This window comes from Neopsephotus bourkii, unplaced genomic scaffold (genome assembly GCF_033783945.1).
Source record: "Neopsephotus bourkii isolate Nb327-2 ecotype Australia unplaced genomic scaffold, CSIRO-AGI_Nbou_v1 NB_1016, whole genome shotgun sequence".
Lineage (NCBI taxonomy): Eukaryota > Metazoa > Chordata > Aves > Psittaciformes > Psittacidae > Neopsephotus > Neopsephotus bourkii.
In genome coordinates this window covers 2375402-2398596 of record NW_026901505.1, presented here as the reverse complement: position 1 = coordinate 2398596, position 23195 = coordinate 2375402, and the positions used below count along the sequence as shown (strand labels likewise).

The following is a 23195-nucleotide window of genomic DNA, read 5'->3' as shown; positions in this document are numbered from 1 at the left end:
TGGAGTGTCAGGAAAACTGAAGAAACCAATGATTTCATCTTCTTCTGACCAGCTGCAGAATAACGTCTCCTGCATTACCTCCAAAACACCTTCCCTGCAGTATGTTCACTTCGAAGAGCAACAGGCTGGGCCACAGTCCAGCCAAATGTTTTGCTCTTTAGTGCCTCCTTTTTCTGCTGCTCATTTTAGTGTTTTCCTGCTTTCACGTGAGTAACTTGCCCTGTGCAATTGAGACCTGACCTGACATCCTTATCATCCAGAAACTACCCAGGGCTGAAGCACAGCATGAGCTGGTGTGGTGAGAATTGAAGGTATGTGCTCAGAGCTGATTCTACAGCACAGCAGTGAAGTGGCTGCTATTTTGGCAGCTGATCTTCAGTGATTCAAATGCTGATGCCCTTCTGAGGAAGCTTTGTGATGGCAGGGGGCCTGGGCTGTTGCAGAAATGGAGAGACTTGAAACCATAGAAAGCTAATAACATTCTCATATTTGAATAGTGTGTTTGGTGTTTTAATGATAATTACAATCTACTCTTTTTGTTGTACATGTTACTGGTCATCCTGTGAAAGTGTCTGGGAGCTCTTATCTGTGACCCTTTAAGTGGTAGGAAAACTTTGGAGCTGCTCTCCTGGATCATGGAGAAATATTATGATCATTAATATAATCTATCCATAAAAGAGAGTATTATATAAGTACCATATACATAAAATAACTTAAGTTGGAAGAGCTCTCTAGAGGTCTAAAACAAGGCCAAAGTCCAAGTCACCCCAGGGTCCTCAAGACTTTCCTTATTTAGCTGGGTTTTTAGCATCACCTAGGAAGAACATGCATGGCCTCCTCTGAGTCCTGTGCCACCACTTGATCAACCTCATGGCAAAGAATAACTCCTCATATTTGTCTGAACGTAATCCTTTTGCTGTGCAGCTCTGAATAGATTGGCTCTGTCTTCTCTAGAACCCCATCAGGGAGCCTCAGATAGCAGTGATCCCCCACAGCCATCTCTTCTCCAGCTCCTTCAGCTTACCCAAATGCCCTGTGCTAAAGTCCCTGACCAGCCTGGTGGCCCCAGCTGGACTCGTTCCTACGTGTCAACATCTGTCCTTGCAGTGGGGCCAAGTACATTTAATTCATTGCATAAGTAATGTGACACTATGTTAGCCTTCACCTACAAGGTACAAAGTTCCGCACATGGCCTTATTAGTTCAGAAAAATATTCACCAGCATTACCTGAATCAAGCTCTATTTAATAAGCTCATAAACACCTGGATACATTTCCATGTTGATATGTTTTAATCATATCAGTGACTTTGCTTTATTGCTTAGTTCAAACAATACCTTTGGGCACTAGATGAGAGGCAGATCTTCCATTTGTTCTGTATCGGTTTCTCTGGGCACATGGTTCAGTGCAAGCAGTTATTGACCATACTGTGGCCAAGAGAAAGACAAAGATGGAAACTGCAATCTGTGTTGTATTTAGCAGGCATTTTGGAGTGATTAGAGGCAATTTCGTGAAACGGCTACTACTAATTATTATTATTTCCCAATTTTACAACAGCTATTTGTTAATTAAATAACATGACAAAACCCAGGAATGTTTGGAAAAATGTATTGAGTAATTTGTCATTCATTTATCAGGGTATTACTAACACTGAGAAGTGACATATCGCCTAAGAAAATTTCCCACATTGGTTTTGATTCTTCCAGAGAATATGAAATCGATAACTGGCAAAAACTTCAATGGAAAATATAAACCAAGGAAGTCTTTGTGTGAGAAAGGATCTTGTATAATGGCAAAATCCTGCCCTGGTGTCTGCCAGCAGACCCCCTGGTGCCCTGAGGCACTAACATATTGTACTCAAAGATGTGGTACTGCCTTTGCTTGCTAGCAGACCTCTGCCCTTGTGCTGGCTTCTGCATAGATGAGGATTTTCCATTAGCAAAGTGGCCATCAGCCATATGCTACATCTGAATTTGAGGATTAGAAGACTGTAATGAAGTGGATTACAGCACAAGATCAGTGGCAGGATTGCAGACCAAATCCTCTTTTTAACTGTTCTTCCAAGAGTAGCTAGGAGCTGAGCAACCTGTCCCACAGCATGAGCTGAGCCAGCTGTGGGATTTTTCCATGCCCTTGTCAGAGGCAGGATAAACTAGAGCTGTGGATGTTGGCTGGCTGGGACTGTAACCCGGTGACTTCTGCCTGTTGTTTTTGTGGCTTGCCTGAAGGGGCACCTGAGCGGCTCAGAGGAGACTGGTGACTTAACTGTCACAGACCTGAGTCTCCCTAGAACATCTATAGGTGAGATAGTGAAGGAATGGGTCTGCTGAACATCAGATGAGTGCTGTGGTGATTGAAATGAATCTGGGTTGCTTGGAGCAAGTGCCAGACCCAGTGCTGAACCTGGCATTTGCAGTGGAAAATTGTATTCTGGGGTATACAGGCCACACACACCAGCCTTTGTCAGGAAGGTGCTCTCCACCCACCAGAGGAGAGCTCCACCTTGCCTAGAGGACCGCACCATCTGGGGCAGGGAGCAGCAGCACTGTGGGCACCGGGCAGGAGACAACCTGCCCAAAGCTGTCAGGTCAGGGCTGGTGAGGATGATTGGAGAAGGTAGTACCAAAGTTCATGTTTGACCCAGAATGATGTACCTTCCTCCAACTGTGCAGAGACTGTATGTCTCTTCATCAGAGAACTGATAAGGCAACAGGCATGGCGTCTGACAGCAGCCTCAGCGTGATTCTGTGCACGCTCAGAGAAAGTACTTGGCTTCCAGAGACGCCATCCACAAGGCACATTAGGGCAATATATCTTGAAGATGTGCTCAATCCGTCTAAAAATACTCATGCATGCTCTCTGTAATTTATAGAAATAAATCCAGCAGCATAATTATTTTAATGCTTCTCCCTGTGAAGAAACCCATCTCTTCCAGGTAAAAATGTAACCTATCTATCCATACAGCCATGCTGCTGCTTTCATAGTTCACCATTGCCCAGGATAGATGATTCCATGCATACAATGCATGAATACAATACATACAATATATACTTTAAAGGATCAAAGCATATCCTGTAGACCACAGTGATATATCAGACACCAACAAGATTTCTTGGGCTAATTTTCAATGGTTTCAACTGAATTTCATTCGATTAATGGGTGGTGCCTTGTTGGTTCAAGGGAGCATCTGTAAAAGATCTTTTGCTCTGCATCTCCAATAATGCTGAAGTCTATCCTAAGCACAGTGCTCAGCTCCCATGGCAGAAAACCCTGGGTTTTCTTGCCATTTCAGACCTGTGAAAGGGATCATGGTGAGAAACTTAGGTTAAAGGCAGAACCCACTTCTGCAAAATTACTCCTACTAAAGCTGCAGAGGCCCAGACCTCCTCTTCGAAAGGGGACACTTGGAGATCGCATCAAGGCTGGAGGTGTGAGACGGACAGGAAAATTGGGACAGGATCTATGTTTTAAGTACAGTTTTCTAAAATATCTGTAGGGGAAAGGACCTACTGTACTTGCAAACATAGCTGGTGCTATGTAAATAGGCTCCCAAACCTTCAGTGTGTTTTGTTCTCAAGATGACTTGGCGGAACACTTTGAATGGGTCGGTGTGTTTAACTGTGGCTAGGTCTGTAAATAAGTGCTCCCTCATGCTAAGGTCCAAGTGACATTTTTGGTGTCATTTGACAGAATATAATCTGCTTTCAAGTCTACTGAAGTGAAACTGTCAAGAAACCCTTTTACTTATCAAACTAGTGCTACATACCGTTAGCTGCACAGGTTAGACACAGTCCTGCTGGACTCACCTGGCAAAGCTTAACCAGTTCTGCTGATGGCAAAGCCACACCTGATGCATGTTCATACCTAGAGGAGAATATCTGGGAATGCAAAAAAAAAAAGAACCCCACCCAAAGCAAAAGAAAGCAAGCAGAGAGTCTTAGCCTGATCTGCATCAGGATAGTACTGCGTGCTCTGCATGAGCTGCTCTCTGATGGGAGACGTTCTGCAGAGACACATGAAGGACCTGCTGTTTACTCCCCACAGTATTTTGTGCTTCTTACATTTCTACTTGAATCCTAAAGAGGTTTCTTTTGTCTAAAAGGCTGTTTGTTTGGTTTTGATCACTGAGGACGTGTGATAATTGTCTCAAGCTATTAACCAGATGTCCAGCCAAAATCAATTGTGTAGCAGATACTGACCATTACCTGAAAGTCAAGACCTCAATAAATATTACCAGCCTCATTGTGCTGGTGACAGATCCTGCAGGTTGTTTTATGTTACAGTTGAACAGTTTAGACACCACATTTGTATATATTTGCAGTCAGCCTTTGAGAGGCCATCTCATGATCAGAGCAGGAGTAGGCAGCCTGCAGACTCAAGACATACTTCCAACATGACCACAGCAGGTGTTTTTGTGCTCCTCTCCTTTGTGCTTTGCTGTTTCCCAGGTGAGTAACTCTTGGCACCACAGAGACTTCACATCTGAGTTCTGGCTGTCTCGAAAAAGATAAGAGAGTGGCTTCAAGAAGAGAAAATCTTCTCCTACAAAGAGCTAGGATGCCCTGGTGCTTTGGCATCGCATAAGATGCAGGAGCAGATTTCAGGACAGGCTTAAATGGATCACTGTTGTAGCTGCTTGTCTGTCATAAATATAAATAACTGCAAATGGAGTTCTGTGCTGGTAACTAGTGCTTTTATGCTTTTTACACTGTTGTTTGAACACTGCTACACTGCTTACACTTGTTCTACAATTACAGAAAGTGGATAAATGCTTGAAACAGGGCTGTAACAAGGTAGTCAGACCTTCAGTAACCGATCACAAAAATATTGCCGTGGCACAAGCAAGTTCTTTACAGGAGTCTGGCAACTTTTGTGCAATACTTTTTCTGTTAATGGAGAAACAAGGGATGAAAACAAGCCAGGGTCTGATGTTATCATTGCATATTTCCATCTGATGAAATTATAAAGTCAAAGACAATTTTTTTTTCACACTCAGCTTCTTTAAAATGCATAAGCTTGACAACAGATGCTGTATGTATTTGCTTATCCTGTAGGTGACTATTTGCATTTACGTTTATCTGTATTGATTCAAGTTTCTTTTCAGATATCTAACAGTAGCTCTTTAGGGTCAAAATGGGTGTGTAGAAAGATAAGGAAGGAAAAGTTATTCTACTTTCAATTAATACGTCTACTTATCTTAAAGTACAAAAGAACAAAGCTGTTCTAAAACGTGTTTCACCACAGCCAGCAATAAGCAATGTTATTATACTTATCAACACAGAGAAGAAAAAAATCATATATAGTTTATTTAGTTCAGGAAACCAATCAGTGGAAATCAGTTTGGTCTTGCATACAGGAATTTTACATCTAGAATTCCAGCTTTAACTGAGGTCTTATCATACTGGCTTTGTTTCACACTTTCTGCCTGTCTCTTCTTTTCCAGACGCTGCCTTTGGGGTTGAGGTGAGTGGAAGATTTCTTTCTGTCACTTTTCTCAGGTATGTGGCTTGGTAAAGACTTAACTGAAGGAATAGGAAAATCCTCAGGACTGCAGATGCTTATTTCAGTTACGCTTTTTCAGTTAGCGTGAAATCAGTGTCATTGTAATCAGATTCCAAAGTATAAAACATTAAATTATACTGTCCTTGGCTCTACATCTGTGCTGTATGTTAATAGTGTAGTAGCAGTAGTAACATAAAATTTTTATTAATTCATTTTTCACCAACTTTAAACTTGTTTAAGCTGTAAGTTGGGTCATATATGACTGGCTTTAAAAGGACAGGAATAAGCTGTGGTATGAGAAACTACCTGAAAGCAGCCTGCTGGAAGAATAAAATACTACCAAGGTACTTCAGATTCCATGCACCATGTCATTAGCTTTACTTCTCTGAATAAAAAACATAATCAGTGTTTTGATAATGAAAGAGTAATAACAGAGGTGCACTGGGGGTGCCACAAGAATATAAAAATGAGAGAGCAACAGATAGCCTTTATAAAAGAATGCCAGGTAAGCATGAGAGACCACCACTGATTTACCCTATCTGAGGAGCTATATGGTCGTAGCCCTCTCCTCCTCCTCCTTTCCTGCTGTGTGGGGAGGTCTCTGCAGGAAGGATTTGCCTGTGACCATATTGACCCACCAGCACAAGTATGTGCAGTGGCAGTGAAAAACCCACTGCAGGTTGTACCTGGTCACTGTCTTGTGCCAAATGAGAGTGGTGAATGTAAAATGTCTTCTCCACCCTGTTGCTGTACATTCCTTTGGCAGGTGGACTGCAGTACATACCCCAACACTACAAATGAGGAAGGCAAAGAGGTGTTGGTCTGTGCCAAGATCCTCAGCCCCATCTGCGGTACCGATGGAGTCACCTACAGTAACGAGTGCCTGCTCTGTGCCTACAACATGTATGTACTGCATAGGCAGCAATTCTTAGGACTTCTGAATGCACCACTTTTTGACAAACAGTGATCTGACATATGTCACTAATGCCAATTCCTTCAAAATGAGCTTGGATATCACTGCATGGCACTCCATCTCCTAGACATTGCCTTAGTCACTGTGTCTCTCTCTTGCTGGTGTAATTCATTCTTATTTTTCTTCTCCAGCTCAAGGATCAGCCAGATGATAGCCCCTAGGGCATATCTCATCGCAGCAAAGCAGAGCAAAAGGATGGAGAGATGCCCTGCTCTGATCTGCTCCAAATGGTCCCAGAGCTCTTGGCATCTTTATGTCCCTGACAGCCACTCAGTGCTAGCTGGTTAGGGAGGATGGCACTACTTCTTCAAAAAATAGCTATATATGAGCCTGACTGACAAAGAGTCAGCTTTCCCTTGTATTGGCTACGTATTTCCAGAACCTAGGACATAGCAAGGCTCCTTTTTGAACTTCCTAATATTTGTTTTTCCCTTTCCAGAGAAAATGGAACCAATGTTGGCAAAGATCATGATGGAAAATGCAAGGAACCTGTCCCTGTAAGTGAAACCAAGGGGAAACTAAGAGGCATGTTGCTTCTCAGTGGCCAGAGCTGCTTGACTCCCCCAAGAAAGAATTCAAACACTAAATAAGAGGACATATGAGATATCAAAATCTTGCATTGGTCATCTTCAAGTGAATTGCCATCATAGTGACACAGAGAAAACAATTTTTCCTGCTGTGGTTGTATCCTAGGTGGCCAGACACACTCACCAGATCTACTTGCTTCTTATAAGTAAGCCTTCACCAGTGCTTTGTTGTGTGTTCCTTCAGCAGGTGGACTGCAGTCGGTATCCCAACACAACAGATGAAGAAGGTAAAGTGGTGTTGCTCTGCAACAAAGATGTCAGCCCCATCTGTGGTACTGATGGGGTCACCTATGACAACGAGTGCCTGCTGTGTGCCCATAATCTGTGAGTACTGCATATGCAGAGCTATCCTATGAGGGACAGCAAGCGCTTAGCGCTCCTGGCAACTGCTTTTCTGAATATCAGGACTTCCACCAAGGTCTTTATTCTAAGGTGCTTGGACTTTGACCCTCCTTTTTCCCTGGTAACCAGACCTTGTTTTCCTTTGTGAATAGAAAGAAAACTGCCTTTGATCTAGAGAGAGTACAGGGCTGGGTGGAGATCTAACGCAGGACAGAATGCTTCTCTTTACGAAGTTAAAAGGGTCTATGTGGCAGATACTGCCTTGCAACTGGCCTAAGGTGCATGTACATTGTCACACAGCCTACCTTGTCATTCACCCTAATACCCTGGATGCTCCCTATCCCTTCACATCATGCTATAAACCAGCACTCTGGCAGGCTGTGACACCACCTGCACTGGAATCTAGAGTCATGTGGACACAACCTAATTCAAATGTCTCTTGTATTCTGTCTGTTATACCTGAGGCTGATTAGCAATCCTGAGACATGCTTTTCAGAAGAGCAGGTTTCTCACAGAGCTCCCTAATGTGGGTCTCTTCCTTTCCCAGAGAGGCTGGAACCACTGTTGACAAGAAGAATGACGGTGAATGTAAGAAGGAAGACACTACAGTAAGTGAACTCTGTGATGAGGGACCATGTTTCAGTCCTGCTGATGTCAGGTTAAGCACTGTCAATGTCTGCAGCAGCCCCGAGACCAGTAGCATCCCACAGAAGTGTAGCTGCTACTGTGCTTTAGCACAGGGAAGATTTTGCTTTTTCCACACATAATACAAATTATCCACACTAATGACAGGAAAGGAAGAGGGTAACTGCACAGAAAAGGATGAGTAAAAGAGTAGTAGCAGAAATAATTCATCAGGGCAGAACTGAGAAGAACAGATAATGCCTTTTGGGGTCAGAACAATGGTACAGCATGCCCATGATGGCTTGATGCAGAACCCACTCTTAGCAGGGGTTGTTAGGACTGTGTAGGAGAGAGTAAGGGTAGAGTGAGTATGTATGATGTATAGGACTTCTCCTCTTCCAACCTCCAGCTATTTTTTGGGTGATGGACCTCAGCTAGCTTCAGTTTCCATGTAGTCAATAAGCACTGATAGATTTCTTCTCCATTAATGTCCTCAGCCTCTTCCAGGACCCATATGCATTTTTGCATTACAATACTCAGCAACTGTAGCACTCATTGCATAGGAAACAAAATCCCTCTCTCACCGTACCTAGCTAAATGTTGATCTTCCAGTTTTAAGAATACAGGAGTGATACTGGGCCCTTACACAGGAATCAGCACATCAGCACTTACAGTTCTCCAGACAGCAGGGTTTTTCCATTTAATTTCCTGGCCTGGTTGGGAACACAGTACAATGTGATTATGAGCATGGCACATTCGCAGAGTGAATTGCTGCTGCTTGGAAATGCTATGGCCAGGGTATCGTACACATCTCTTCAAACAGGAAATTATGATCTATTTTTATATTATAAAATTCTCTGGCATAGGAGGAACTGACACCTCTGTTTATATGAGACTGTGCAAGGAAGTTAATTACTTTCAGTTAGATTCTTATCATTAGCACTGCAGCTGTACTGAGGGGTTCAAGCCCTTCTGCTGGTGGCTCCATCATAATCCTTCATATCAGACTTTTTCTTTTCCAGGTTGACTGCAGTGACTACCCTAAACCTGCCTGCGCACTTGTCTACTCGCCTGTCTGTGGATCCGACAGCAAAACATACAGCAACACGTGTAGCTTCTGCAATGCAGTCATGTATGTACAAACACGGACCACATTCCTGTTACCAGTTGCCTTCTATAAGTGCAAGTTTGCACTGTTGCCACTTTCTTGTTTGCTGACCAGTGTTGAGTAGGAACACGGGGCAGGAGAGAACACCATCCATCATGCCAACCATTCATTTTTGTTTCTACTGGAGCATACAAAGAGCTGTGTCTGATTTGTTAGTGTGGATTGTTTGAACACCATTAATCTTCATGGGATTTTTCTTGCATGTTGCAAAGAAATGAAATTTGGAGTTTCATCATAGTTTCCCAAAAAATATTTTCAGTCTTAAGAACGGGTTAAATCATCTCACTCATCTCTTAGTTAATGGGACTTGAGTCTGCAAGTTCTTTGTCTTTGGGGCAGGATCCTATCTGCCTTCTCTAGGAGCCAAGGAAACGGAGAGATTATAGCAGACAGGACTCTGTCTAATCCATTTTTTCCTCTCCTTGCTTCCAGGGACAGCAATGGGACTCTCACTTTAAGCCATTTTGGAAAATGCTGAGTATCAGTGCTGAGAGAATTCACCACAGGATCCCCGCTGGCAAATCCCAACTAAAAATCTCACCTCAGTTCATCTTGCCCCCTGGGGACCTCAGCTCACTCCTGATTTTCTTTCTCAATAAACTAAATCAGCAACATTTCTTTGTCTTGTTTCATGTGTTTCATGAAACATTTTCTTCTGGCTTGTTGAATGATGATGCCAGGCTGAATAGGTTATGTGCTGATAGCTCTGGGATATAACAAAAACTGCATTTTGCTCCCTTCCCTCTCATAAAAAGCACAAAATTAAATACAGATGCACAAACCTCGGAGCTGTGTGACTTTTCACATCAACGATAGTCAGCCTACATTAGTGTTCAGGCCCTTTCAGACGTTCGACGTTGTAAAGAGCTGAAATGCTGCTTTCAAGGGATGACACCAGCTGATCTCCCCTAAGGCATTGCTGGTGCACTATCCCTGTGCAAAACCCACTCCGGCTGTGGTGGTGTCTGCACCAAGAGCTGATCCCTGGCCTCCTGAACACAGCCCTCACCTGAAGTGTAGCACCCTGCAAGGGCAGTCTGTTAGCAAAGCCTGTCTTTTTCAGACACTGCCTATGTCTCTGGGTCCTACAAGAGACTTATTTCCTTTAACAACCTTCAAGTGTTTTAAGGACGGTTCCTACTCCTGCCTACTTGTCTCCTCTCCTAGTCTTTAATAACATCATACTCTTTGCCAGCCCAAGGAGTATCTCAGCAGTGTTTCACAATCCAAGGACAAAATACCCTTCTGTTTTGTGAGAGTGTGACCTGTCATTGGCGTATTGTTCGTGAAATTTATTTTGCTTTTGTCCTCTGTTCGGGTATTGAATTGGTGGGGGTTCGATCCACACAAGAGAAACATAAATAAATTGGGCATATTCCTTCTAAAAAGTAGTGTCTCCCACATGCATTTCTTCTGGGAGCCGAAGGGAGGAGGACGCTTGTTTTCCTTGATGGAATGAGGTCATCCAAAAAAGCGATGCTTTGGTGGTAAAACAAAGGATTTCTATTGAGATGGGCAGATGGATGAAGCAGCCACTTCCAGACTGGGTTCAGGTTTTCCAGAATCCAGGCTAGGGTCTCACACCATTCTGTCATCACTGGTCTATCAGTACATTAGGGTAACTCTAACCCACAATTATAATGGTTTTTAGGGGAAATAACAATTGTAAATTCTTTGCATATGCCTATAAAAGTTGCTTCATCTCTTGTTCAGTTCAAGGACTCCCTTCATTGTCTGGGACACCCTCTTGCTTGCCTTCCAAGTTCATTGCTTTCCCGGTTTCACTAGAGCTTCATGATGCTTTACTGGGATGAAGCATGAAAATACAAGTAGAGACTTTCCACTCTGGAAGATGTTCATTCAATGTTTTGCTCCTGAAAAAGCACCACACATGAATAGGCGCTGATAGGTGCACACAGAGGAAATCTGACAGCAGCTGCTGCTGAGGTTTGTATAGTTGCTTTTTTGCCTGCAGGAGTTTTCTATGGTCCTTCAGAAGGAACTTGTCATGTATTTCAGTTAAAATAACAACACAGAGGGTGTATCAAACACATCTAAACTTCCTGTGACTCCTGTTGATGAAGGAGCATTCTTCCTGGCTTACAGCACAGCTTAACCTCTGTCGAGACTGCCACCCTGACAAACGACCAGGAATGTTACTTCAGAATAAGGGTGGATGAGCCAAATCCGAGTGCGCAGAGACTCATGTGCATACATGAGTACATATAGCGTGGTTACCACCTGAGGGCAGAATTAAGGTGATGTTTACTGAGCAAAACACAGGCTCTGCTGCACGCAGACGCTTCAGCCACCATGAAGACAGCAGGCGTGTTGCTGCTGTTTGCTCTAGCCCTTTGCTGCATCCCAGGTGAGTAGCTTTACTGCCTCCTGCTCTGCTTTTGAGTAAGTGCTGGCTGTCTTTAAAACCACAAAAACATCCTCAGACTGGAAAGAGCTTCATTCTACAAGGACTTATTTACTCCTAGAAAGATAGTGTTGAAAAGACTTGACATCAAAGACTATCACTTATGGGGTAATATTTTAGCAACAGAACTGAGTGGGTAAGAACAACTGTGGGAACAGCTCTACTCTCAGCGCTAGTTTATGCATAATGAAAGAAGTGACATGTACGTGGTGTAACCCAGAGACTCAGACATCCAGTATTTAACCTCTGAAATGTTGCAGAAACACAAATTATTTTGCTGACTGAGAGAGAAGGTTTCTTCTAGTCATCCTGAGCTGAGATGCAATCCGAGAGCCTGAACAGTTGTAGAAGCTTCATAAAAGTTACATCTCACTAAATACTCCTTGTATTTAAGAACTACTGTGGCAATGCATATAAGATGCTACCCCCAAGTACTTGCCATCTTTATGACCCTGTTAGCCTCAATAACTTCCTGAGCTTTGAGTGCATGTCCTGCTCCATCCTTTGAGCCATGAAAAATGCTTTTCTCTTCTTTCATCTTGTACACCTTTTTCCATTTTGGCTGTAACTCTCATTAAAAAACATTATTCTACAGAATCAATGTTGCAAACGTATAATAAACCACTGCATTTTGCCCGACATTCTTTTTGTCTAAGAAGTAATTTGCTAACAGTGAGTTGAAAGTAGCATATTCAGGGCACGCATTCACAGATTTTAATTCTAACAGAACCCATGAATTGCGTTTGTATCATATTTCCTTCTTTTTTTCTTTTTTTTTTTTTTTTACAGATGTTGGTGCACTGCAGGTAAGGGATGGATCTTTCTATTTTCCATCATTTCTTTACTTAAAGCAGTTTCTGTTTAAATCCTTACTAATCACATGTGATAAGCATTTGAAAATCCTGAGCCATTCAGCTGTCTGAGCAATATTTGCCACAGATATTATGGGGTGAAATTGCTATTTTCACCTGATGGCAGTTTGAACAAGTAGTGCAGTATTGAGTTCATGTCCGAGTTATTGTCTAAGTTACTGCAGCAGCATTTACAATGGTTACACAGGCTCCACATTGCTGGAGGCAATGCACCACTGTACTCCAGCCCTGTTTCTGGGCTTTTTCTCAGCATCTACTTCTGGCCAGTACTGGGGGGAGCTCAGGGTGTGTGTGTGGTCTCTTAATGTCACCTTTCTTTCATGTCTGTTGTTGAGAACTTTTTTCGTGAACATAGATTGTACCTATCTACAGGGCTACTGCAGGAACTACGTGGTACCCAGCAATGTCTGCACTATGGAATACGTCCCCCACTGTGGGTCTGATGGTGTAACATATGGCAATAAATGCTTATTCTGCAATGCATTCCTGTAAGTATGAATATAAGTCTCTTCACTAACTAAACAACAAATTAGCTTAAACTAACTAATCAGTCTTGGAGACTGCTTGGAGAGCTGAAGTTTTCTTACTTTGGGTTTATCTGTTCTCTTAAAAGCAAGGGTCAGTTTTTGTTGGGAGAATTTGCCAGAATTCCTCTTTCATGTATGAAGAGGTACCATTTAGTATAGTTCTGCATTTCCCTCTTAGGTAATTTGCTGAAGAACTTTCTTTCAGCAAAGTCTATTTCATGCAGACTATTTGTTCTTCCTTTAAGTTAAGTCTTCAACTTGTCTTTGAATGTTAGTAATAAAAGGAAATAGCTGGAATAGCATTCAGAAGTTTTCTGTTTTGTTTAAGCCTCTGTATGATATATCTTTCACCAGAGGGAGAGGCAAACAGTAAAGCCCAGATGTTCTGTCTCTGAGGTACTGATTTCTTTCTCCGCAGGAGAAGCCGTCGGACTCTTCGCTTGAGATCTCTTCGAAAGTGTTAATTTCTCGACAGGCTTCAGCTCATAAAGAGGAATCCTCCCTGGCGCCATTCCCCATGGCAGATGCTCCCCTAAAGCCTTGTCCTGAACCTTGAAAGCTCCTGTTGAATCCTGAAAACCTCTGCTTAATAAAAAAGCCATCAGCATTTATGTTTTGCTTTAATAATATGTCTCATTCTGTTTTTACCTAAGATGTTGCATGATTACATCACTGCAACAATCCCGGGGTGCGGATATTAACAGGCAAATTACAGGGAAGAGGTTTCTATAAAGAAATAGCCAAAACCACAAAGGCAGTGGGTAGATCTTGAGGGCATCTGCCGTCATCCAGCTTTCCAAAAGAAAACCAGGGCTGGAGATGCATCCTGGTGCAATAGTCCAAATGATTTCTTCCACTAAGGGCATCTCGGAGAGACACTCTCTGGGTTAGGAGAACTGGCTGCTTCCCTAACTGCTGCTGTCAAATACCTGCTGCCTCTCCCCTGCATTACTGTGTGGCAGACTTGGGGAGCATGAAGAGACCCTAAGCAAGCCTGAACATACATGTAGTTAGAGGCAGTCCCAAGATTGTTGCAGCTGGAGGTGTTTTGTGGCTGCTTTGCAAAAGCCATGCAAGCACAGAAGACCTTGCTGTCACCAGGAGCTGCTCAACCCTGTTTCAGTTTCAGGTGTTACCCCTAATTTCTAATGTGGAGAAGTGCAGTTTCCCAGCTGCATCTGTTCCTCTTGCAAGCAGGATTGGAAAAACACCTTTAGGTGAGAGAAGCTCTTTTGCAATCCGCACAGCTTCCCAAAGCAATGGGACAAGATGTTTTCTCTGGGCAGGCAGATACCTGGCTGCCCACGTTCGTGTTTGCAGTGTTCATCACTGTGGGGGATTGCAGAAAACTAGTGGGCAGTCAGTCCTAACAGACCTGATGTTCAGAGGACTGCTAGCAATTGCTATTGCAGCCCATTTTTGCACCTCACCCACCACTTAGCTGCTGCTTGTAGGTAATTACGTCGACTGTCCTTGTTTGTAGAGGATCCGTTGAGATTCTTCGGCCTCCAGAAACCTTGGCTGATGAAAGGAAAGGCTCAGAGTCATAGCGTTAATTTATTATTAATTAACAGCAAAGCGCTGCCAGTGAGGGATGCTGTACAGCAGCAGTCTCCCAGTCAAATAGTTAATGATCTTAAGTGACAATGTGTCACTTCCCAGAGAGCAGCTGTCTGAAGGGAGGCAATTTATTTCCAAAAGACATGACTCTCTAAAACCATTTAGTGCCAAGTCCCTTCCCAGGGCTGGAAAGTCCCTCCTGTGAGAGGAAGGTCTGTGTATGGGAAGGCATTTCATTGTTGGATGCCATTTCTTAGGACCAAGACAAATCGAGGCTCTGGGAGGTAGAGCCAGGGGTGTGTGCCTCGGAGGCTTCATGCACCTTCTTGCCCCACTCATCTGAGTGAAGGAGTCAGGTGTGTGGTGAGAACACCAGCTCCAGCACCTATTTTCTTTCCGGGAGAGCAGCAGAAAGGATGAGGATGGCCCCAGGAGCCATGATGAAGACAGGCAGATCTCCTGATCACACTTAAGATCCCAGTGGTCCTCAGAGGGCATCTTCCAGGGGTCCATTCCCATGTCCACTAAATGGGAAAGTCCACCAGGCAATTGAAGGGAAACTGTCAGTAGAAATGTATGGGAACAAAGCCTCCACCCAGATGCAGAGTTATGCAGTATACTACCCAGGAGTAACCGAAGGCAGAGCAGGACCCCAGCCGCATCCCCAGCTCCCTGCCCCAGGGAGGAAGGCAGTCCTCTTTTATGGCCACCTCTTTGGAAATAATTTTTTTGTTGCTGCTCAATAAAATCCTGCCACAACAACACAAAATCCTCTCACCATTACTAATCTAACTCTCCCTCCAGGAAATGCAAGGCAGGAAACATTGTCTGCCTGCCGAGGTATTTTATGGTACCATTCTTTAAGCAGTACCTCGGCACTTTATGTCATTATCTGATGTTTTTGAATTTAGGAAATGCCATTAAATTACCCCACAATCTGATTAACACATTGCATGTAGTTATTTTGTTCTGCTCTATTTTATATCAGTGCTTCTGTTTTAATGTATTGTTCTACTTGTTGCTGGCCAAAATATACCTCAGGCCAGTCTAGACCTTTCAGTTAATGCAGTTTCTCTCTGAGGCTTCATTCAAGATAATCGGTTTGTTACTACGTTCTTTCTCGATGCAGAGAAAAATAAAATGATGTTTTAAAAGAAAATTACTTGGAGACATCGTTTCTGGGGGCTGTCTGTGTCAGAGCTATTGCAGTGAGGCAGAGCTGAGATTTACTGAGTGTTTGGGATGCGCAGGGCCAGATCCTCAGCATTTTGCTGTTAGTATGTGGCTCCCAGATAGTCAAATTATTCCAGACACCCTTGCCTGTGATATCATCTCTGCTTAAGAGACTGGTGATATGCAGACAGCAATCAGATAGCTGAACTACAACGAGAAATATTAGATGAGTGCGGCTTAGAGCAGGGGCTTTGCTTGCTGTAAATTGAATTCCTGTTGTCATAGAAGATCCAGTTCTGCCCCCCTGTGCAGAGGTCTGGGAACAGCAACCTGTTTTGAAGCTCTTGCAGTGTGCCACATTGCCAGTCAATGGCAAAGAAACGCGTTTTACATTTGTCCCTACAGTAGCATAGACTGGAGCATAAAACCACTTTATTCTTGATTACAGTGTGGTGTGTAACAGCAGGATACCCGAACAAGGACAAGGGTAATTCTGGAATAACAACATGTAGTCTTGCATGCACATATCCACCTTTTTTATTAAAAAAAAAGAAAGTATAATTTCTCTTTATAGCCACATGAAGCCTGTGATAAGTTTTTAACTAAACCAGGATAAATGAAGAATTTTTTAGGTCTTGGTAGATTACAGACTCACTTGAGATAGGGAGTCTCAAAGCCAGAGGAAAAGATTCACAGGAAAATATTACTGCTATGGGAAGAAACAATGCTGGATTAGAAAGTGGGTAGATTTTCCAGACTTACTGAAAAATTATCTTAATACTAAAGGATCCATCATATGACTACCAATGTTTATCGCATCCACGTGGCCATAGCCTTCCTGAACGTTTGCCCTCTAAGATCTTGAAATAGCAGAAGAGTTTTATTTAAACTTCTATGTGGAGCACATATCTGTAGAAATGATAAAATATTCTTATGCCAAAGTCACTTTACTGAGGCCACCATAAAGATACTCTTGGATACCACAGAGGGGTTTTGCCAGGTGCATCCACTCTGCCTTTCCCATTTGCAACATGTGTCTGACATTTCCCGAAGCTCACTCTTCCAAATGCATGGAAACAAGCTGTTTTAGATTGCTCCTAATGCCTGTTTTCAACCCACCTGCTTCCACACAATTACTGCTGTCCCATTCCCTTTATTTCTTATTAATGGAGCTCCTTGTGCAATCCTACATCACTGCCAGCACAACAGCTCTCACTGCTCTGTCTGCTGTCAGTTATCTCCTATTCTTCCTCAGAGACCCTATAGCAGGACTCTTACTTGTTTCTCTTTTTCTCCCTGCTGCCCTATGGAGTGGCAGGGATTACTGGAGGAAAAGAGCTGCTTTTGGAGCACTCCTGGCTGGCTCCCTAGACCCTCAGAAGCAGCACACAGATCAGAGGGAGACCTCCCCAGTGGATCTATCAAACGGTAGGTGCTGGTCAGACACAGGAACAAAGCTGCTTGCTAACAGGTACCTTGCCATTCACAGCTCCTGAGGGACCAGCATGATTTCAGCCAGGCAGGAGAGGCAAACTGGAGAAGCAGAACAATTTCTGGTAACTGGGGATTTCGGATGTGGAGGTGGATAGGGAGAGGCTTGGGCTGCAGGGCTCAGGAGGGGACAGCCTATGTTCCTGTAGCCTCACTAACCGCTGCAGAGCTGGCAAATGCCATCTCTATCAGTGGCTGGTGCAAGTTCTGAGGAAGCCTTGTTTTCCGGCTTTGTCATTCTTGTCCCTGGAGAATAATTAATATTAATCCTTCTGTGATTGCTGCTTCCCTTCCAAATAAGCTCACAATCAGTTCAAGGAATCTGAAAGTCAAGTTACTCAGGATGTTAAGAATACAACAGGAACCGCTTTCAAAGGAACCCTTCAACTTGTGGTATTTGTGAATGAAATCCAAATAGCATTATTCATTTATTTTTCAGGAAAATGATTTCATTGATAGAAACAGGCCAAATCCCGCAAGCTTTATTCCGTGACTACAGTTCCCTTACACTTTCAGTTACATTTTTATGATTTATCTGCCCACCAAGTCTTGAACATCTCTCAGGATAATAAGAAAACCAATTTTATTTTCTATTTAAAACTCAGGCTGCCTTTAAGCCACGTGTATGAATCAGGCTTCTTTTAAAGCACAAACATGTTCCGTCCCACAGTTCCTTCCGTGACTGCCTTAAATCAAAAGTCTATTATTTTATGCAATATTCCTTATTTGTTTTTCCATATGCTTGTGATAGAGTTGAGCCACTTAACAGTGCCTAGCAAATTATTCTTCACCTGTTTTCTGTCATAATGGCTTTCAGCTGACTCTAAATGTTATGCCGTGTAACAGAGGGGGGAGGACAAAGCCTAAGGACTCACTCCTGTTAGCAGCTGCTGCAAGTTTTTCTTGAGTGTCTTTGGTATTAAGAAGCCCATTTTACCTGTACAGAATACCACTTGCTTGCCATTAAGGGAAAACATTACACTAGTCCAGATTTAAGGCTACTTAGTCTCATGATTTCTTAATAATGCCCACAGCCAATGGATGAATAACTCTTGCTCCTACATAGAAATGTCTTTTAAACTTCTGAAGTTATAGGTAATGTTGTCCTGTTGGTGAGAAATCCAGTGCACCAGGAAACTACAGGAGAGAGTAGGGAGAGATTCATTGAGGCCTCAGTATCTGTAAAGTGTGCTGATGTTTGCCAAAGGCCAGATTTATGTCACTAAAAGTTTAGAGTGTCCCATGTTGCTGTTTCCCCAGCTCTCCTGTAGCATGCAAATATCCTGGAACCCCAATACCATCTATGGTGGGCATAATTTCAAATGCTTTCAATAAATGGAGGTTTTTTTCTTCCATATGTAATTTCACAGCATCTACTATTGAGACAGTGCTCTTGTTTGGAAAGTACAAACCACTCATTGTACAGCAGGGCGCCTTTGTTAACAAGCTTGGTGTAGCTTTTGTTTAATTCTTCTGGGCATCTCTAACAAACAAGTATTCTTTAAACCTCAACTCAGTAATCGATATATTTTTCTTAGTTTACAGAGCAAATAATTACTTTCTGGGCTGACTTCACGAGGCCAGGGGATGTATATATATAGTGCAGAGAGGGAAAGCTGAGAATCATCCACCAAACTCAACAGCAACAGATTTGCAAGTAACAGACGATACAACTGTCGCCGCTATGAAGACAACAAGAAGTGTCGCCCTTCTTGGGCTTGCGCTTCTCAGCTGTCTTTCTGGTAAGCTGGTTTTGCTATGCTTGTATCTCTAGTCCTCCTGAGCCTTTGCCTTTACATATACATCCTAAAGGAGAGTTCAGCCTTTTGGAGATGGGATGATAGACATTCTCCTTTAATGAACTTAATTAATTAATCCTTGTGCTGATGAATACTATAGATAGGTAGGATGCATTTGTCTGATTTAAGCTTATGTGCCTTAGTGGGGATAATAATGCTGTAAAAATAGAAAAGTTTACATCCTATTTCTTCTTTAGTGAGTCAAAACTTCTGGTTTCACAAATAATTGATTTTTTTTAATCTTAGTTTATAACTTCTTGTTTATTTGGAATCAATAAAACTTGGGCAAACAATCACTTCTCAGGAATGAGAATGTCTATTTGGTTACTCTGTTGGGAAACTGATGATTCCAAGGGAATTTTATTCAAGGACATTGTGCAGTTTTTATATTTTATAATCTCTGTTTTTATTGTAGATATTGTTACTGCTCAACGACTGGTGAGTAGTAGGTTTTCTTTGTCATTTAGCCTTGATGTCTAAGCCTAGATGAATAATTCATACTTTTACTGTATCCCAGGAAAGGCTGAAAGAGAACAAAAAAGGGGAGTGAGACAGAAAGGAAGAAAAAAGTGCCCTTAAGTATTATGCCACCTCTTTTCCCCAAAATAAGAAATGACCTTTGTCAGAGTAAGATAACTTCCCATGTTGGTGACAAAAAAGACAGCGATTAATAATGTAGAGTAAGAGCCAGCACAGCACAGAGTGCCAGCAGAAAATCTATACAGCTATTGAATAACTGCCTAAATATCTTCCCTGTCTTGATTCCCCAGGGAATGATCATTTTGGCTGCAATTCTTGCAGAAAGTACTTTAAGTCTTAATAGCAAAAAGGTGCTTTTGTATGCTGTAAGAAACACGCTAGATTTTATTCCCTCTCTTTTTCACCATGGAAGAACGATGGGGGGGGAAAGACCAACAGTAGTCTCCTAAAACAGAGAAAACAGGATCCATATAAGCACACCCTTCTCTCCATTTGGAGACATCACAAGTGCTCTTTGACAGGCCTCCTGCGGCATGTACCCGTTCTCTGAGGAAACAGAGTTTAACTGTCCCAGTGATTACAACCCCATCTGCGGGACTGACGGTGTGACCTACCCCAATGAGTGCTCCCTCTGCAGAGAAATCTTGTGAGTATAAGGTCTCCTGGTTACCTACAATGCCAATTCAAGGAGCAGACAAAAGCCTTTGGGGTTGTGACTAATCAGGGGGTGGACTAGATTTTTCATAAGTTTCAGTCTGCCTTAATGCCCGTGATCTTCCGTGTCAGAGCTCCTGAATCTGATTAATTACTGGGGCTTTATGAGTGGAGAGATTTAGTGAGTGAGATGACTGCATGGCATGAGCAGAATAATTCTTCCTTTCCTTCTCTCTCTCTCCCTCTCCCTCTAGCCGTAACCAAGCCATTGACAAGAGGCATGATGGAAGATGTGTTAAGGTATGGTCTGAGATCAGCTCCTTCTCCTGGTGCACTAAGCAGTGGTGGGTGAAATGATGGCAGAGAGCTAGACAAAAACCTTGCCCCAGATTAATTCTGTATTAAACCCACACAATTTCAAACTGTCAGAAGTTGAATGAAAAACAAGAATTTCAGATTTACAAGAAGTCCTTTTACATTTTGTATGAACTGTTAAACTCAATGAGTTTTCAAACATTATCTTCTCTGTAAAACCAGACTTCGGAATGGAAGCTTTTGTTTTCAATAACACTTCAGCATTATCAAACCAGTTTTCTTCAGATGTAGACTTAGAGGCTTGTTGAAGCCAAGAAATTCCCAGAGGAAGTTTGGAATTTGATTAAATGGTAATTTTGTAACAGAAAAAAACAACTCTGTCAAAACATTTAACATAAACTTTGTTTATCAATGTATGGAGCTACTGTGAGTTGCAGAAGCATCTCTATTTTTAGTTTAGAGAGAGAAAGTAAAGAACCACTCCGGCTGTGCAATTTAACATAATACAACGACTTCCATTTCGGTACACTCAGAGTAATTGCAGAAACACTGGGGTGAGCGTAAATTCCATTTTCAAGTGGCACTGACATTTCGCAGCAAAAAGTTGCTGCTGTAGGAGGCATTTTAGGCAAAGATCCTTCATGGTGGCATTCACGGTGAAAATAGACAAGATGATAGGGATGCAGCCCACTTCAAGACAGGAAAAAACCAGATCCTCCAGCTTCTGCTGTAACCATGTGCAGGATTTCAATGGTTTAGGCTCCTTCGACTCCTCCAGCCACTCTGGGGCTGCTCTCTCCTTGCAGCTCTGGGGAGAGGGGAAGATGCTTCTTACACTTTGCTCTGTTATTAATGCAAAAGAGAGCAGAGATTAAAATGTTGCTCTGTGACTGTTTCAGTTTGACTGTAGTGGCTACCTGAGACCAATCAGGGGTCGTATGAACCCATGCACCATGGAGTACATGCCCATGTGCGGCACCAACGGGATTACCTACAGAAACAAGTGCCACTTCTGCAATGCTGTGATGTAAGTGGAGGGCCTGGGTCATGGGAGCGGGGTCTGGGATCAGTAGGTGCTCATGTTGGTATTTAAAGTAGTTTGACTCATGAAGCAGCTGCACTGTGCTCATTCATTCTCAACTCACTTTCTTCCCAAAGGAGCGGACTGGACATGGACCTGAACAATCTTGGAGAATGCGCCAGGGTAAAGAGCAGGAATCTGCACACTGCTGTTACAATACATTTTACAACACAAACTCACTGAATCTTAACTAATTAATAGTAATGCCCACGCTGGCCTTGTGCATTTGGCCTGGAAAAAGGATTTGAGGAAAAGAGTTGAAGTATGCCGGTGTCAAAGGGCTTTGAATCAAATCCATGGCTCAGATATGCAGCTGCCTCTCTGACCTGGGAACACAGCAGTCAGTGGGTGCTGACACATACATTTACCAGGAAACAGGATGAGCAAGAGGTGCTGTCTCATCCTTCCTGCAGGAGAGCAGGAGGGCTGTGTACTGCCAGCACTATTAGTAGTGGTGATTTCTCAGGTGGGAATGCTTTCTGCAGCGTGGCTTGTGACCATCCACTTTCTGTACACTTGCTTCTGCTAGCCTGCTGAACCAGAGCAGCCAGTGAGAGGGCCAGCTTGGGAACAGCAGCATGGTTATCTCGCTACTTCACAGAATGGTGTTATTTATAGTAGTATTTATTAGATTCTTTGGCCCCTGACTTCTGCCTGCTTCAGGATGCTCCATGCAAGCATGGTCTCTGCCTCTGAGCTAGCAGAATTGCTAGAACAACAGAGCCCTGCACCTGAAAACTGCTTTCATGCTTTACCATACCATAAACATTAAATAAACATAAAGCACTCATATAGGAAAAGACAGGGAACAAAAGCTTTAAAACCTGGTTTTGTTCCATTGTTGCTCCATTATTAGGAGGAGATTGACTGCAGCGGACAGAATGGCTACAATCTCGTCTGCACCCCTGAATATAGCCCCCTTTGTGGCTCTGATGGCAGAACTTATGGAAACCAGTGCCATTTCTGCAATGCAGTTTCGTAAGTATGGAGCTCACCATATAGCCATGAAACCAGAGGAGCTGGAGCACACACACAACAGCAGCAGCTGGTGTGGAAGATCTGGAGCTCCCGTTAGCCCCTCAGTAAATCCATCCCTGCTCCATGTTCCTCTCACTCCTCTGTCACCCCCGGGCACTGCAGATCTAAAGCCTGAGTGAGTCTTCTACTTCCCTTGCAATTAAATCCAGATCCCCATTTGCAGGCTCATAGCACTGCTGACTCCCTCCCTGACAAAGTGATTTAAATTGTAACTGTAAGAAGTGTCTGAAATTATGTTTTTTTTTCCCCCAAATCTCTTTAATGTGAGAAAGCATGTAACCTGGGGAATCAGGAAATATTAAGTGAAGTACTTTATAAGTCAGAGAGCATTGGCTTATTTGGCTAAAGTTAGACTATAAAGCTGAGATCCACGTCTGTAATTTTGTTCTCCCTCTTTCTCTTCAGATTGAGCCAGGAAGGTCTGTTCCTCAGGTACCGTGGCGAATGCTGAGCACTGGAGCTGTGCTCTTCAGCCTGATTTTTCCCTTACAAATCCTGAGAACACACACAATCTTCCCTGCTCCTTTGACTGTTGCTCATTGGTCTCTGCTTTGATTGATCAATAAATTAAATGCAACTACTCTCT

At 43.0% G+C, this 23195-nt stretch overlaps 3 protein-coding genes across 6 annotated transcripts; all 3 read left to right on the top strand.

The window, feature by feature from the left end:
• Nucleotides 1-1055: 1055 nt before the first annotated feature.
• Nucleotides 1056-9808, top strand: LOC133215873 (ovomucoid-like). 4 transcript variants are annotated; one of them, XM_061360199.1, is made up of 9 exons: nt 1056-1767; nt 4320-4446; nt 5442-5461; nt 6267-6403; nt 6913-6970; nt 7245-7384; nt 7950-8010; nt 9049-9158; nt 9627-9808. In XM_061360199.1, the coding sequence occupies exons 1-9, from the start codon at nt 1738-1740 to the stop codon at nt 9670-9672; spliced, it is 729 nt and encodes a 242-aa protein (XP_061216183.1). In that variant the 5' UTR covers nt 1056-1737; the 3' UTR covers nt 9673-9808. The 4 variants fall into 4 exon arrangements, with proteins under 4 accessions (XP_061216183.1, XP_061216184.1, XP_061216182.1 ...); XM_061360200.1 differs by lacking the exon at nt 1056-1767 and having other exon boundaries at nt 4258-4446; XM_061360198.1 differs by lacking the exon at nt 1056-1767 and having other exon boundaries at nt 4377-4446; nt 7248-7384.
• Nucleotides 9809-10398: 590 nt separating this feature from the next.
• LOC133215875 (ovomucoid-like) lies at nt 10399-13629 on the top strand. Its single transcript, XM_061360205.1, has 3 exons — nt 10399-11562; nt 12847-12979; nt 13437-13629. Exons 1-3 carry the CDS (start codon nt 11508-11510, stop codon nt 13480-13482), a joined length of 234 nt encoding a protein of 77 aa, XP_061216189.1. The 5' UTR covers nt 10399-11507; the 3' UTR covers nt 13483-13629.
• Nucleotides 13630-17226: 3597 nt separating this feature from the next.
• On the top strand, nt 17227-23190 carry LOC133215944 (ovomucoid-like). The gene is made up of 9 exons (XM_061360321.1): nt 17227-17307; nt 18781-18984; nt 19457-19479; nt 20043-20167; nt 20430-20475; nt 21390-21517; nt 21649-21694; nt 22428-22549; nt 23015-23190. Exons 2-9 carry the CDS (start codon nt 18927-18929, stop codon nt 23058-23060), a joined length of 594 nt encoding a protein of 197 aa, XP_061216305.1. The 5' UTR covers nt 17227-17307; nt 18781-18926; the 3' UTR covers nt 23061-23190.
• The last annotated feature ends 5 nt before the right edge of the window (nt 23191-23195 follow it).